Source organism: Ceratotherium simum, chromosome X, assembly GCF_057802395.1.
Source record: "Ceratotherium simum simum isolate JZ-2026a chromosome X, ASM5780239v1, whole genome shotgun sequence".
Classification (NCBI taxonomy): domain Eukaryota; kingdom Metazoa; phylum Chordata; class Mammalia; order Perissodactyla; family Rhinocerotidae; genus Ceratotherium; species Ceratotherium simum.
Genome location: NC_141940.1, coordinates 59,497,170 through 59,514,571, shown reverse-complemented (window position 1 = coordinate 59,514,571; position 17,402 = coordinate 59,497,170). Strand labels below are relative to the sequence as shown.

General features: G+C 34.0%; 1 protein-coding gene across 9 annotated transcripts in view; it reads left to right on the top strand.

The window, feature by feature from the left end:
* The window catches only part of DACH2 (dachshund family transcription factor 2), a 505,289-nt gene that overhangs the window by 411,609 nt on the left and 76,278 nt on the right, over positions 1-17,402 (top strand). For 6 of the 9 annotated variants that reach the window (XM_087427014.1, XM_087427013.1, XM_087427012.1 and 3 more), the window contains 2 exons: positions 13,067-13,202; positions 15,735-15,818. In XM_087427014.1, the coding sequence (XP_087283140.1) occupies positions 13,067-13,202; positions 15,735-15,818 (220 nt within the window). The remainder of the gene's footprint in view (positions 1-13,066; positions 13,203-15,734; positions 15,819-17,402) is intronic. The other 3 variants (XM_087427018.1, XM_087427017.1, XM_087427016.1) reach the window with 1 other exon arrangement.

The following is a 17,402-nucleotide window of genomic DNA, read 5'->3' as shown; positions in this document are numbered from 1 at the left end:
CCTGCTAAGGTGTTTTGTTGTTTTTTGTTTTGTTGTTGTTATTTGTTTTCATTCTATGACCACAGAGCTCATCTTTAATTTTAGCTTCCTGTCTTGCAATCATGAGCACAGTGTGTGGAGACAAGGCCAGACTAATGACGGAGTAGAAGAGTGTGCAAAAACCATTCCGACTGCTGGGGTGAAACAAAGGAAACACTGCATCTTTTTGGTGTTTGAGAGACAGTTGTGGGGTAGTATATACTGTATAGGACTTGTAGTCAGAAAGACCTGAGTTCCAATTCTGATTCTGCCACTTAATAGATGAATGACCATGGATATGACATTTAGCCCACCTGAACTTATTTTCTCAACTGTAAAATAAAGATCATAGTAGTAATCTATCCCACTTATTTCATTGGCTATCTAGAGATAATGTGAGTAAAATGTAGATTAAAAACTGTGAAACGTTAAATAAATATTTATGATAATTTACAACATTATCATTATCATCATCAGAATACTATTTTTCGAAATTTCATGACCATTGGGTAATGAAACACAAATAATATTTTATAATCCCTCCTTATGTCTCCTATTAGTTTGGCACATGGCCTCTCTGTCCTCTCTCCAAGTATAATGTGAACTAGGCTTTTTAATATAATTTTCCTTTTGACAAGGAGATAATATAAGGGGATATAGGATCAAAAGAGTATAGTTAATCAGAGCAACCATTGATTTGTTCCTTTGTTCCTTCGATTATTCAACAAATGTTATACCTTTGATATATACATGTTGTATTGGGCCGTATGGGAAATAGACATATAAGACATAGTCCCTGACTTCCAGGGCTCACAAACTAAATGTGAGGCAAACAAGTACCCATTTAACTTGAGCTAACAAGACAGACTGTGATGGATAGCGTAGAGAATCACCAAGTACTATAGGAATTTAGAGGAGGGAGAGATCACACCTAGCTTGAAGAAGAGAGAAAGTAGGGATCACAAAAGGCATTACTGTTGATGGATGTGAACTGGGCCTTGTAAAATTGATATGATTATAATAGTTGTACATGGAGGTGAGAGAAGCGAAGGCAGGGAAAATCTGAGATTCTAGACATTTTTTTCCATTTTAAATTAGGTTCCAGTTTTGGGGACTTCTAAAACAATTAAGAAAATTTATAGCATAACCTTTGTAGGAAAGGAAAAGAAAAATTGATAATTTTTTATTAAGCTCCATGTATATTTCCATGGCCAGGAAGAAGGGTGCTTCCTGTGAAGATTGTGACCCTTAATGAATTAGTTTATCCTATCAAGTCAGAGCTCTGTTGTTTGAATATTTGATCAGAGTGTAAACCGGGAATCAGAGTTGTCTTTGAGAAAAAAATTACCTGTGAACATTATTTCAAAGATGGAATAAGTTTTCTATGATTTTGAAACTGGGTGGCTGCTAAGTAAATGTGACCAAACACAAAATTGAGAAACTCTATTAAAAAACAAAACGTGGTTTAAAGTAATGGAATTGTCGTACTTGCTTTGAAATGATAAAAAAATACTCTCAATAAAGGCATGTTTATGGCTCTTCAAAAGTACATCCACTTAGTTTTCTTAATGACTTTTACTCAGACTGAATCAGTTACATTTTGGTTGAATCTTTGGGACTTTTGATAGCTCTGTGAAGAATTTGGAGTGAAGAGGCAATTGGGGATGAGACTCATGATTAGCATTTTGGTATTGGTGGTGATGATGGAAATTTAAAGAATAGTTATCTTCTCCTTAAAAAATCCAAATATTGTTAAGGTATTAAAACAATATAACTATATTTTTGTTTATTGCTGATTTGTTTATTTCACATGCAATTTTTTAAAAAGTAAGTCAGAACCTTCACAAACATAAAATTGGACACTGCTTTTTAAAAGTTGACATTAGATTACATGCTTAAGTCTTGCCAAATATACAGAAACTATTTTATGCTGAAGAAAATTGACTCTACTTTCATATAGTTATTATGATTAAAGTCAGTTGAAAACAAGATATTTATTTTGAATTTCCTTTGATAAAATTTCTCTACAAATCTGTAGATTTCCATCAGAAGATGATAGGGAAATGAAGAATTTTTTTTAAAAAAGAGTTGATTTCAGTGATTAGTGAGAGCTTTCTAATATAATTGCCAAGTTTTTGCAAAAGTGCTACTGTATAATAGTAACATTATTAGTTTTAAAATAATAATTCAAAGGAAATATCATAATAAAAATCTTCAAATTAGTTGACAAATGGGTGTTAATATGTTAAAAGCTTCACCCCTCCTTTCAAGAACAGTTAGCAATATGATAGTAGCTAAATGATACCAAATTATAAGGACAGAAATTTCCTCTGTTGATCTATATTTTAACAGAAACTTATTTTCAGTGTGCATCTTGGTGAAGCACAGTTCTGAAGGTCAATCTATTAGAATCCCACAGGCAGTGAGCAAACCTATGTATTGAGACTTTGTCACATACTACTACTTGGGGGATACAGAAACTATTCAAACAAAAACACATTTCCTCTATTTACATTTACAGATTTTTTAACCTAGCAGTTTGGCATAAAAACAGATATTTCAATTATTGTTACTCATTTTTTTACAAAATATTTGAATTGAAGTCACCAGATCTTTTACTTTATATTCACCATTTAGAGGTAAACTGTCCTTCCAAAATATGAATGATCAGAAAATTTAACATTTAGAAAGAAATGTCATAACTATGAAATTTGATTTCTTTCTGACAAATCCACTATGAATTAGGGAAAGTCACAATGGCCTGATTCACAAAAACATTTTTGGTATATATTATATTGTCTTAGGGGCCAGCCTGGTGGTGTAGCGGTTAAGTGTGCATGCTCTGCTTTGGCAGCCTGGGGTTCACAGGTTTGGATCCTGGGTGTAGACCTATGCACCACTTATCAAGCCATGCTTTGGCAGGCATCCTACATATAAAGTAGAGGAAGATGGGCACCGATGTGAGCCCAGGGCCAATCTTCCTCAGCAAAAAGAGGAGGATTGGCAACAGATGTTAGCTCAGAGCTAATCTTCCTCAAAAAATAAAATAAAATAAAGTATATTGTCTTAGCTCAAGTGCGCCGCTATAACAAAATACCATGGACTGGTTGGCTTAAACAAGAGAAATTTATTTCTCACAGTTCTAGAGATTGGGAAGTCCAAGATCAAGGTGCCTGCTCATTTCATTCCTGGTGAGAGTTCTCTTCATGGTTTGCAGATGGCCACCTTCTCGCTGTGTCCTCACATGGCAAAGAGAAAGAGAAAGAAAGCAAACTTTCTCGCGCCTTTTCTTATAAGGGCACTAACCCCATCATGAGAGCTCCCTCCTCGTGACCTAATTACCGTGCAAAAGCCCCATCTTCAAATACCATCACATTAAAGATTAGAATTTCGACATATGAATTTAAGGGAGACAAACATTAAGTCATAGTATATGCAATCTAATGTGATTATAGTGTCACCTAAGCTACTGTCTCTATAGTTAAAGGTCTGTTCGTTTTTCCATTATATCCCTACTTTCAACAATTTAAAACACAGCTGCAAAAAAACAAGTATATATCAGAAACTTGATATACACAGTAAGAGATTAGAACACATTACAAAAAAAGTCCAAAATATGTCTTTAGTTGTATTAAAGTTTATGAAAATTCACACAAAGAGCTACCAAACTTGATATGTTTAAATTATTCTTATTGTTTACATATGTTTTTTTTTACTTTCAAGTAAAACTTTCCCTTATTTTCATATCATTTAAAAAAGTCCCTGGAATTAAAAAAAAAAACACACTGTGATATTGAAACATGGTTTCAGAATCTTTCTAAACACCTGCTTCTTTAGCATAGTTTGTGTTAAGCTGATGCCTGGGCCTCGTCACTGATGATCATGAGACTGTGATCACAATTTCCCTTGGAAGCTGGTCTTGCAGTATGTGCTTTGAATATTCAGACTATATGATAAATAGAGCTAGTGATATATAGTCATATATTCAGACTATATGATAAATAAGCTAGTGTATGACTAGCTACACAAACCATATTTAATTTCCAGTACGTAGCATTTCTGAACAAAGGGCCTGAGAACAACTATTTTAATATTTCTGTGCTTCCATTTTTCTATGTGCAAAATGGATCTCACTTTCCTTACACTTTGTTTCTATGTTTACATTTCTTCTGATTGAATCTACCTCAGAAAACTGGTTAGGCTAATCTATAAGCCATGTTAACTCCTCATTTTAATTCAGGTAAGCCAATTTGGTACTTGCTAGCAAGTGCATTTGTTAACAACTAATTGAATTAGAAGAAGCCACTGATATCTGGTTTAAAAAGTTTGTGGGCCCATCCACATTTTTTGTTTTCCATTGATTGAGCCCCTATTATGCATCAGGTGGTTTTTAAAGCTTATGATATAATGGGGAGAGACAAACAATAAACAGAGTTAATAGCTCTATATTTTTTTTTTCCTGAGGAAGAGTCGCCCTGAGCTAATGTCTGTGCCAATCTTCCTCTATTTTGTATGTGGGTCACCGCCACAACATGGCTGCTGATGAGTAGTGTAGGTCTGTGCTTGGGAACCAAACCTGGGCCGCCGAAGCAGAACACGCCAAACCTAACCACTAGGCCATGGGGCCTTCCCCAATAGCTCTATAATTCTTGATTAAAAATTTAAGTAGACAAAGTGAACTCATATGTACTATTTTGAAAACATGCTTTTGCAGATTTTGTTTTATACTTTATGAAACGAGGGTTCCAGAGTCTTAACAAGACTGGAAACTATATCTAATGATTTAAAATTTCCTACATTCTCTGTGCTTACAATTTTACTAGTAGATGATTTATTAGTGTGCTATGTTTGTCTCTAATTTTTCAGGTTCTTTAAAAGGAACAATGTAGGATGCAGAGAACTATGATCGAGTGCATATTCACATAATGTGTATTTTTATAATGTTATGGTCTACTTGTGTTTGAATGCTCCAAGACTCAAATGGACACAGCATTTAGTGTACTTATTCATAAACTTAATATTTGCCTAGTCAAATAATGTTGAACATTAAAGTCCATTATATTCCTATAATGGACTTAAACTCTCAGTGTTTTAGATTTTATATTTGGGCCAGCATGAAATGGTGTACCTATAAACCAGCGCTCCAAAAACAAAACAAAACAAAATTAAAACCAAAACCTCTGATTTCTAACTTTTGCCGGTTTTTGTGATGTAAATATCCCCACCATGACTGATTTCAAGTTACCAACAGTTTAACACCTGGCTCACAAAATTACTGAATATTTAACAAGTGGCTCTAGTTTCAGTAGGCTCCAACACAGCACTCTCCTTTTAAAGCATTACATGAAATATGAAATGTTTATCAGATCAAACTCTCCATGCCAATCTCCCCCTATATCCATTAAATAAAAAAGCAAAAACTTTTCCAACCAGTTTACCTACTAATGTCTATTTCTTCAGAAAAGCATAACAGGTTAACTAAAAGCTTGAGAAATCGCTATAAAATGAATGAATAAGCAGTTTGTTATCCAATTGAAATTATACCACTTTAACATAGAATGATGTCAAATTGGAAGGAGCATGATTGCATTTGAGTCTTTTTCTTCTACCAGTGTGTAACTATTTCTACTCCAGTGTGAAAAAAGTTTGATGATTAGAGGTGTTGATTCCTCCAAATGCCCTTAAATTGTGAAAGATAACATGAGGAAGGATAGACCTGGCTGGCTATTCACCACTGCTGTCGTCTTTTTTATTTTCTTTTCACGGGTAGAAGAGAAAACCATAGTTTTTTAGGGCTCTGAGAAGTTATGTGACTTTTAGAAGCTTAGACTTCTCAAGAAAATATATATTTGCTTATAGTTTAAAAATTTCCCCACCTCCATGGATGTAAACAATTAGCAATGAGTCTTAGATTCCTAGAACGTACCTACTACAGCAACAGTGTTCAATATGGTAGCCACTGGCTACAAAGGCTATTTCAATTTAAATTAATTAAATAAAATGAAAACTTCGGTTCCTCAGTTGCAGCTAGCCACATTTCAAGTGCTCAATAGTCACATGTTACTTGTCGCTACTATATTAGACAGCACAAGTATAGTACATTTGCACCATTGCAGAAAATTTTATTGGACAGTGCTGTTCTAGAGCATTAAGTAGGGTGGATGAAAAGTCCAGAATCACCAGTAATCTTTGGGGAAAACAGATAATACAGATTTAAAAGTCAGCAAGTGTATTGCAATTAGCCTTGCAGTTAGCCAGAAAGAATAATTATTATTGAATATTGGCTTACTCTATTATTATTGTCATCATTTTCTGTTAGAAAACAGAGAATTCACTGATTTAGCAAAGGTTTAGTATGTTCAAAGGACTGTGTTACATTGCCTTATCAAAAACACAAAAACGAAACAGATGTAAGCACCACCCTCAAAAGAATTTATAGAATTATATACTCTTTCTCTCTAAAGCTGTCATAGTTTGTTAGCTAAGTAAGATGCATTAAGAAGCAGATTTCATTGGAGGCAGCATGACATAATGGGTTCAGAGCATGGGCTCTGAAATGAGACTGTCTGCCTGTATTTGAATCCTGATTTTATCATTCTTTGTTATGTAATTTGCGGCAAATTAATTAACCTACCTGTATCTTAGTTTGCCTCATCTCCCAATGAATTGAGGATAATAATTGGACCTACCTAATAGTGTTAACATGAGACTAAACGAGATAAATCTTATTAACACACTTATAGCACTGTTTGGTATCTAGTAAATACTCAGTATATATTAAGCTAATGTTATTTTATTTTATTATGTTGTATACTCAAGAATCCATATAGAAATAGTAATAAGTAGAAACCAATATGGCCAAGAGCTAGCCTGAGAAAGAAGTAGCTTCCCCTATATACGTTCCCCTGTGTATCATCTTATCAGTACTAGGACCAAGATTTCCCCCAGCATTAGATGCATATACAGGTATTGGGCCCTCCCACTAGAGAGCATTTGTCCACCTGTAATGGCTGCTTTGAGCTCGATGCCACAAAAGAAGGGTTAGGGATCTGGTGGGGACTAAAGAGGGGTGCTCATTCTAATATCAAAATTGATCTTATTTGTATTTGATTTTAAATTTTCTTTGAATGTTTACATGTGGATTATTTAGTCTTTAGTTTGAACTATGAGCATCTACACGCCCTATGAAAACACCCATAGGCCTTCCTTCCATCCCCAATAGGTACATTAGGCACTCAATAAATGTTAGTTGCATGAATGAATGAAAACTAATGATTCATTGGATATTAAACTTTGGGGAGTGTTTCCAACATAAATGATCATTAGTGATACGGGCTTTAAGTCCTAAACTGGAAAAGACATTACAAGTTGCAAACAAATATTTTTTGGTGTTTGTTGTTGTTGTTTTTGCCAGAAACTAGTTTTGGATTATTGTTAACGCCAGGCACATAGTCTTTAGTTTTGGCTCAGATTCCTTTACGGTTGGCTCAGCTATTAGCATTTGTAGCTAATAACTAGCATAGCTATAACATGAATTGGAAATTGCATTATGATCATTAGGCGTGCAAGGCTATTCATTCTTCAGTTATATCACCGAATGTGGCAAAATTCTGAGAGCAAAATAGGTAAAGTATCTGACTGATATGAAAACCTATTTCTTATTTGACATTTAAGTATCTTATAATACAATATTTTTCTGTATTTGTGCGAAACTTTGTAATGTAAGTGTGCCATAAAATTTAAGAAATTAAAGTAGGAAGCTGCTATTTGGCTGTTTACCAATACCATCTGATTAGCTGCGTTTTTTGTTTGACTGAGCAGCTGGCAATTAATGAATTGATAGGAAATGGTCACAAGGCAGTGGCATTAGCATGTGAACATCTGGTATTAAAATTAGTCAACACAGAGAGGGTTTTCTGTGATAATTCAAATTCACTGAAAAATCACTAGTTGAGTCTTATTCTAAAAGCTCTATGGAAAAACAAAACTATTACTGTCTTTTAGAACATGAGATGAGGATGCCTTGAGTGAGAATTTAGGGTAATTTATGTGTGTGTGTGTGTGTGTTTGGGTGGGTGGCAGAGGTCCAAGCCCGCAACATAATTTGGAAGCCATGCATTTTCCCACTGAACTATCCATTTTCCCACTTGAGGGCATTTACATGCTACGAGCAGATATTATGGCTGATTACCTTAAGCTGTCAGCCTCTTCCAAAACAAGTTGATCACATTGAAGAGATGAGAGAGTTCTTTGTCCAAGTGTCACATAGGTCACACATAGGATGTGCCTATGATTTTGGATTCTTTCATGGTTACATGTTCCAGCTGCATCCCAAATCTGCTTGTTTTTTCTAAATTCACGAAAACCCTGCCATATCCATCTATGTTAAATTAAATACAATTGTGAATTGGTGATTATGGAACACAGACTAATTCTTAAAGTGATTCTTAAAGATCCATAAAGTGTCAAGCTTCCATTAGTATTCGGAGATACCAAATTTGAACATCAAATTCCTTAGGATTAGTGGTAAGCCAAGTTAGCAGCAACAATGAACAAACTTTTTATTTTCCTGTTCCTGATTTTATTATTAAAGTCTGTCAAGTTACAATCTGTTCTGTTTCTGCAGAACTCTGGTGACAATGCAGAAGGAGCACATCAATTAAACATGAAATATCAAGACAAATGCATGAATAAAATATCTAGCATTCAGATAAACTTCCAAAAGCCACTCCTCAGCAGCAAAATGTCATTAAATCCTTTAGGAACTCATTAATAGGTTAACATTTGGAAGAGTAATTACAGTGAGAGTTGAATTCCAATTAAATAAAAATAAAAAGACAAATTGTATATTACATAATCCCACTGAATGCTTGATTAGAATCAATGTAATAAAACATCAGAGGCAACAATTTAACATTGACATTGTTATTAAAGAGCACCTATACACATGTACACGTACATATAAACATGTTTAATATGCATGTATGAGTACTTCATAAGTTCTGTGTATACTACCATATTTCCAAGGTTGTGAAGGAATACACTGAGATGAAATATAGGATCTCCATAAAAATGGGCAGAATTGATACTTTAGTGCCAATAAACTAAATCCTAAACTAAATTGACTGTGTTAAATCTTGTATAGAACTAAATTTCCTAAGCATTGACCCTGCTCTTTATTAAGGTTCAAATGTATTTTCAAATTATTTAATATGATGAACGTCTCCTTTGACCATTTGTGATCAATCTCCCAAAAAAGGGAAATAGTATGATAGAAGAGGGGATAGTACACACTAATTAATAACATTTTCTATAATGTGTCTTTCTTTTTAGGCATAAGCCTTGAACTATAGAAGTATATGCTAGAATCTGAGTTATTATTGGAGATAACTTTACTAATTGCAGGGGATAATGAGGATTTGATCGGCTAAGTATGTATCAGTTTTGGAAATCTCTCTTCTCTGTTACTTGGCTGAATCTGGAAAAGACTTCTGCAGTGTTTCAGAAGAGCTACAGCTGTTTTCGATGGGGCGCGAATGAAATACATGAAGAGTAACAGGGTTGTAAAAGTCGTAAATGCCAAATAAAATGAAGTCATCAATGAGTAAAAATGATTGGGGTTTTAGATTTGCAATTTTCCTTTTAAATACCCTTATTGATTTGTTGCAAATACTGTTAACCCTGTATTTGGCAAATGGTGAGGACATTATGACTTGTGTTCTCATTTGTAATAAAACAGATTAACTTGCTGTGAAATTTTAACTAGGCTGAGACACAACAGTAGCCACCTAATGAACCGAAGCACATTGCAGTTAAGTAGCTAAATAGATGCATACTGATTACAGGGCTGAAAAATGGATCTGTTTACTTGCAGTGAAATTGTTCATAGAGCTATTCATTATTTTAGGAGAAATTAAACATTCCTAGTTCCACACAGATATATTTTTTTAAACCCACCTAATTCTTAATCAATATAAGGCTTTTGACTCAGCTACTATGGTTTACATGGTGAAAAAAGTCTGACTCTGTGATGCCTTAGGAAAACAATAACAATGAACTGAATCTTGATTGAATTTTGAAAGTGCAGGGTATAAAATCTTAAAGCAGAAATATTACTTCATGGAAAATGTTGCTGTCACTCTAAATCATGTTCCCAAAGTTAATTGTTTCACCTAATATGCTGTTGAAAATGTCAAAGAAGGAGTTTAAGAGTAAATTATTTGAGTTCATATTATTTGAACATATGCTAATTTTAAATATTTTGGGGAATCCCTCTTTATAGTATTTTATTTTTTCTGTTATTCATAGCATTTTTCTATTTGTGTAAATGTTATTCCATTTTTTAAAAAAATCAGTATAACCTTCCATTTTTCATTAGGCAGAGTGGGCAAGAGCAAGTATCACTGTCAGTTGGATTCTCTTGCTTTTCCAAACCGTCAACTTTATGAATCACTCAAAATTTCTCCATTTTTATTATGGCAGCATATATCGCTGTGTGTACAATTCCTATTTGCCACTATACAGTGATTTTGTTTGTTCAGTTCTATTTTTGCTCAGTAATTGCTCTACTTTGTGCTCATCGATTCATTCAGAGGTCAATTAGAGATAAATGTAGTTCATTGAATTACATATTTTTTCAGCAAATTTCCAATGTTAAAATTCAAAGACAAATACTGAATGTTCTACACTTGATGCACATATTTTGGCATGGAATCATTGAGACTACACAACACTGAAAGGCAAAAAAATAATTTTGACCTCATATATGAAATTCCTTGCATTGTTGTGTATGCAGTGTATGTGTAAGTGTGTTTGTATAAATACTATTTGGAGAATATGTTTTTAATCATGACAGTTTAGGTTGAATTTCGCAACTGATAAACTACTAGTCTTTTCAAAAAATAAAATGATGTTATAAGGGCTATATATATCTTGCTGTCCATCCCCATGCCACCCCTCCAAAATACAAGTATAGTTATTTGGAAAAAAATACTTGATTCTTTTCTTCTGCTTTGCTTATGTTTCTTTTGACTTTGCCCAGTATACATAGTGTTACCCTATACACACAGAGTTATTTATCTGTATACTAAATATAACTGAAATGTGTATTTCTCTGTCTTAAGACATTGTTTTTGAGGCATGCCAACTGTTAAAGAGCCTTTAAAGTGTAGTATACATTTACAATTCTCAATATTTAATTAGTATATAATACTGTGCAGCTAATATACTCAAAGTCTATTCATTTCACTAAAATTATGAAATGTTAATTAAATGCTAAACAATAATATAAACCACCATTTAAAAAATGAATATGCCATTGATGACTGCATTAGTTTTTTATTGTTGCTATAACAAATTATGACAAATTTAATGGGTTAAAACAATGCAAATTTATTATCTTTCTGTTCTGTAGGTCAGATGTCTGACATGGGTATCACTGAACTAACATTAAGATATTGGCAGGGCTGCGTTCTTTCTGTGGCTTCCAGGGAAGAATTTGTTTCCTTGCCTTTTCCATCTTCTAGAGGCCACCCACATTTCTTGGCTCATGGTTCCCTTCCCCCATCTTCAAAGCCAGCAACATTGTATCTCTCTGATCATTCTTCTGTAATCATATCTCCTGCTGACCTTCCAAGATAATCCAGTGTAATTTCTCTATCTCAAGGTTCTAAGTCACATCTGAAAAGTCCCTTTTGCCATGTAAGGTAATATATTCACAGGTTCCGGCTGTGAGAATGTGAGCTGGGCATCTTTCGGGGGCCATTATTCTGCCTGCCACAATGACAGACATCCCAAAATGTTAACTTCTACTAATTAAGTAGTAAATTCTAACTCTCATGCTATTACTTTTGCATTAAACATGCAGTTTTTTTAAGGTCTTTATAAATTTGGGGCCTCTCATGCAAAATCAATGTGAAAATGTACAAGCACATTATTTGACAAACTAATTGTTAATGTTATGATGATTAGAATACTGATGTTGTAATTACAGATAATTAGACAGAACATTTAATTTAAGAAATTTATTATGGATGAATGGAATACTTTATAGAACGAACATTCCCTGTCCCAGCATGTCTATTACCCCATCACATTTACTGCATATATGCATAAACATCACAATTTGATTCTATTATTGATCAAATTAACTGAATGATTGTCAGATTTATTCATCAGTTTGTGATACATAAACATAGTCAATAACTGCAGAGTTTTATAGCAGTATTCATAATCACAAAACTCTTGAAAGCCATAACAGTTATGTAAAAGAAATATTTTATTTTTAAATATAGGAGCCCTGCCAATATGTTTATTTTATTCAAATTCATTTTATTCAAATTCATTATTTCATTCATTTAAATTCATTATTTTATTCAAATTCATTATTTAAAACTATAAAAAATATAAAACTATGAAAATCTAAACAATACTAAGGAATTGATATTGATAAGTCTTAGTGTTAGTTTAGAAAACCCATGATTGTGTCCTGTGACTAGCAAACTTTTGTTGGCAGAATTCAACATATATTCTACGTGTATTATTTCCATAGTTTTTGTCTCTGCAGAAAGATTCAACCTGTACCAGGTGCCACTGTTTGTGAATTTTATTCCAAGGTTCCCAAGTGTTTACCTTTGGGAGACCTCCTTCTTAGAGAGTAGGATGACCCTCCAGGCCTTGGCATGAACTTTATATCAATGTAGAAATTTTCAAGAACAATAACTTTTACTACACACCTATGTTCATAATCCTTTATGAATTTTGTAGGAAAGGAGATGGAAACTACCTTTTCTTGAGCCTGTACCGTGTATCTGGCATGGCGCTGAGCTCTTTCACCTTCCTTTCTTATTTAACCCTCAAGATATTCCATTAATTTCTCAAGAACAAAAAATTTGCTTTAGTCTAAAGATAGATGTTTAAGACCAGGTATTGTGGATGTGTGCACTTTCAGGATAAGTGAGAGGTCAACATTTCAAATGTTATGGACTCAACCAACATGAAAAACTTGGTGCACAGATGGCATTTCCTTTTGTGTTTCATTTTGCATCAGGAACGGATCCCAGAGAGTCCTTCTCCTGCTCCCTCTCTGGAAGAGAGTCACCGCCCAGGGAGCCAGACCTCCTCCCACCCCAGCAGCAGTGTGTCCAGCTCTCCCTCTCAGATGGATCACCATTCAGAGAGAATGGGTGAGTATCTCACCTGAAACAAGGAATTGAAAGATATTCTTTCAGGATATTCTTCATTAGGCAATAGAGAGGGAAGAAAGAAGCTAGGAGAGCTGATGCCTCCTTAATATAAATGGCTTTTCGAAGTGATTGTTTTTTATTGCTGAAACAATATGAATAGCATAATAAAACTTAAAGTGTTAGAAGTTTGTTCTCTGGAAGGGTCTGCATTTACTATATCACGGGATCTCATGGGAAGAATATGATGGGATTTTTGTAGAGTATACGTTAGTTCAATATGTTGGTATTTAACAGCTGGTGTGATACAATTCAGTTGTCACATTTCCAGCATCCTTCGAATAATGGAAGATAAAATATCCTTTAGGCAGTCGATCATTTAAGAGTGATTAAAAAGTGAGTCAATACATGATTTGCTACAATCTCAACAATTTAGATCACAAGTATTTAACATGCCTTTTCCTACGTTTATATTTTTATTGTCTTAGGAGTCTTATACCATAGACACTGTTCCAGAAATACTATAATGTTATTGTCAGTGATGTGGCATATTGGAGACTTGAATCTAGCCATAGTTCTGGAACTGACTAGCTATGAGATATTAGGTATGTCACTTAACCACCACGAGTTTCTTTACATAATATACGGAAATAATTACTGCCCTGCCTAATGCCCTGGATTTTTGTGAGGTCAAATGAAATAATATGTAGAAAAACACTTCAGAAGTTTAAAGTGCTAAGGAAATGTGAGGGATAAACACTATTTTTCCCTGTGTGGCTTTACCTTGATTGCTTATCATCTCCTGGTGTCTGATCCTACTTAGGTATACAGACATTACCAAGTGCATTCAGCTGTAACAGATTCTCATTTAGTATGTAATAATTAGGAACCAAGTGAGTAGGTAAAATCTTTGTTAATCTTCTGTACCTACACAATCCCATTGCCTACGTATTCATTTCCTTTATGTAAAATGATTTCTGCTCTTCTTTTGGTCTTACTATAGAGATGTCCTTTATATGAACTCTAAATTTTTACACTTCGTAATAGTGATTGCTTCAAGTTTCTCCAAAATAATGTTTTTTGGGGGGAGGAGAGGAATTCGAGGGATAAGGGAAAGTGTTAGGTTCTGGGTTTGTGCTGGGGAAGGATGAAGACGATTTTTTCCTTGTGGAAATTCATCCAAGTCTCACTTAGCCTATCAATATTATATATTGTTTGTGGCTCTTTAGCTTCATAGTGAGCTCAGTGGGTCTCAAATCTGGCTCCCTATTATAATCACCTGTGGAGAGTGTACAACTCTAGATGCCCAGGCTACACGCTCAGAGTCTGATTTACGTCTGGAATAGAGCCTGGCAGCAGTGTTGTCTTTTGCTTTTCAATGTCTCCTCAGGAGATTCTAAGTGCAGCTGGAGTTAAGAACCACTGAGCTAGAACTTGAAGCTAATGGCCTTAAGGGAGTAAGTTTAATTCCTGGAAGAGGTGACAGAGGTCTTCTAGCTTTACTCTGTTTTGTGGACACAAACTACCTGGTTGTTATAACATTGTGTGCAATTGATTCAAAGGAGTCTGAGCAAGATAAGCGGATATAACTGGATGACCATTAATGAATCAAGAAACCAAAACACACATTCTTCTGTCAGAATAATCTTTGTATTGATGAGGGAGAGGGGAGAGAGAGAATTATTTATTGGGTGCTGGCTAAAAGCAGAGCAAATAGAGAAATACACTCTGTGATAGATATATCCTAAGGGATTGGTATCTTACACCTAGAAGTCAAATCAGATATTTCCAAAGCAATATAATAATTTTTAAAAATCTTGGCAACATAAAACATTTCTAATTCCATTGGCAGTACTTAGGTCCTATATGCACATTTCACAATTGTCCAAGCGTGATAGTGAGATTGTCTATAAATGAATAAAGATTTGATTATTTTTGGTTTAAAGTGACCATCTTTTATTTACAAAGCTATCTAATGTTTAATAAAATATAACTAAAGAGAATTAAATAATAAACTATGAAAATTGGCATGTTTTTCCTCTTTTAATATAATGTTTTGTGAGGATACACTTACAATAATCACCAGAAAGTTATATATCTATCAATTTTGCTATATATATTTGCAAAAACTCTATAAAGTGAGTTAAATGCATAATTATTTCAAAATCATGAAATTAAGTGGTAAATTCTTTTCAGAAGTAGTTTGAGAAATATATTATTAATTATGGAGGTAAATAGCTAATTTGCATATAGATTTTAAAAGGAAATATTTAAATGTTTTAAAGGAAATATATTGGTATTATATAAGTACGCTATGTTATTTGTACTTTAAAAATTCACATGATTAAGCAGCTTATTGACTTTTAAATTATATGATCAACAGACCAACAAATGTCTTTCCACTGTTTCAGAAGTAGAAGGGTGTAAAATACATGTTAGTTGTTATTGGAGTAAAACAGCTATTTATTAATGCTTTTCTGCCTTTCTTTTGGGTGTTTTGCAAGAAAATTACTCAGTTATATCTCTTATTTATAGTTATGATGCCCAACAATAGAGATGAACTTATTGTTGATCAGGATAATGGACCAACCATCAAAAAACTCCAAAGGGATAATAAAGGTAAAATGCCTTTTGCTTATTTGATGTACATAAAAAGATCAGATACTAACTCAATTAACTTCCCGGTGCTGTATGAGGCATACACATTTCCCTAAGTCAGAAGAGATCTATACTGGCTTTGGATAAATTCTTTTAGTAGTAAAAAAGAAATAATATTTGCCTGAAGTTTGTTTATTTAATGTCATAAATTACATATCAGCCCGAAGTTTGTCTGTGCCTGTGGTTGGAAACTTCACCCTAAGCCCTTTTATTACGCCTGATCAGAGGCATCTGACTCTCTTTCTATTATAAATGGACTTTGTTAACTATGTTTAAAAGACACCATTTGATGGTTATGTTTGAAAAACTGGATTGCTGTTATGGGGGAGAGATGTTCTCTTCAACCCTCAAAAGCAATTTTAAAAATATATGCTAATTTGGACATTTCAAATGAAAGCTTGGCAAGTTACTTCAATCAAATATTTACCTGGAATGTTGATAAATATGATGCCAATCTGGCTTTTGATCCACTGAGGTATGTGTAGAACCTCTGCACAGTATCCAGATTCTTCTTAGGCTATCTGTTTAAAGAAGATATAGAGAGGATGACTTTCAAAGTCACACTATCTTGATATAAAAGCTGAGTACAACTTTATTTAAAAGGCTAAAAAGGTAAGAGAAAAGGAAAATATGTCAACATATGTTATAGGCTATGCATTATGGCTGTTACCATGAGTTAGACAGTAAATCTAAGCTAAAGAACACAAGCTAATGTGTATTTTATCAGATCATCAGATGATCTGTTTGTACTTCACTATAGGGTGCATTTTTCTATCTCTACTACAGATGCTCATAATGTATAGAAAAAAGACTCCATGAGCTGAAGAGTTGATGGAACAATTTTTATTTCTTCTCTAGACTGAACTTGCTTCCTAATTACTTAGATGAGAATTTTAGTTAGAATTTGGAATAGTGTATGATTTTAATTTCATTGATCCATGGTTGGTTTCCTTGCCACATGTTTATTCTTTTCTCATCCAAACAGTGAAAGGCTATACCCTCTGGGGCTCCAAGATGTAAATGATTGATTTCAGAATAGTTATCAGAATAGAACAAATCAGGTTCAGTATATTAAACTATCCAAACTCTTACACAGGTAATGAAATTCTAGTTAAAGATGAAACTTCATTCATAACTCAGCAACAATTGATTCCTGGGACCTCTTTCCCACCAAGTCATGACTATTTGAAGGACAGCTTGGTAGTAAAGCAGCTTTTCTATGAAAATCTCAAGCTGTACATGATACATATGATTCCATTGGAACTGCAAACCCCATAAGTCAAAATGGCATTTAGGACTGGCCTGTGTGCTGCATTGCTCAAGTACACACTGCTATGTCTTATGAAAAATCAGCTGGAGTGCTAGTACAGATGTACAGTAACTGATTTTCATAAAATACACAGTGGTATGTACTGTCATTTCTGAATCTCTTGCTGTGGAATGGCACAGTTTTACTCATTTCAATCAAATAGATTGGTCACACATCCTGATGAGGATATTAATAGACAGGAGTTGCATATTCAACTGCACACCAGTTATAGTGGA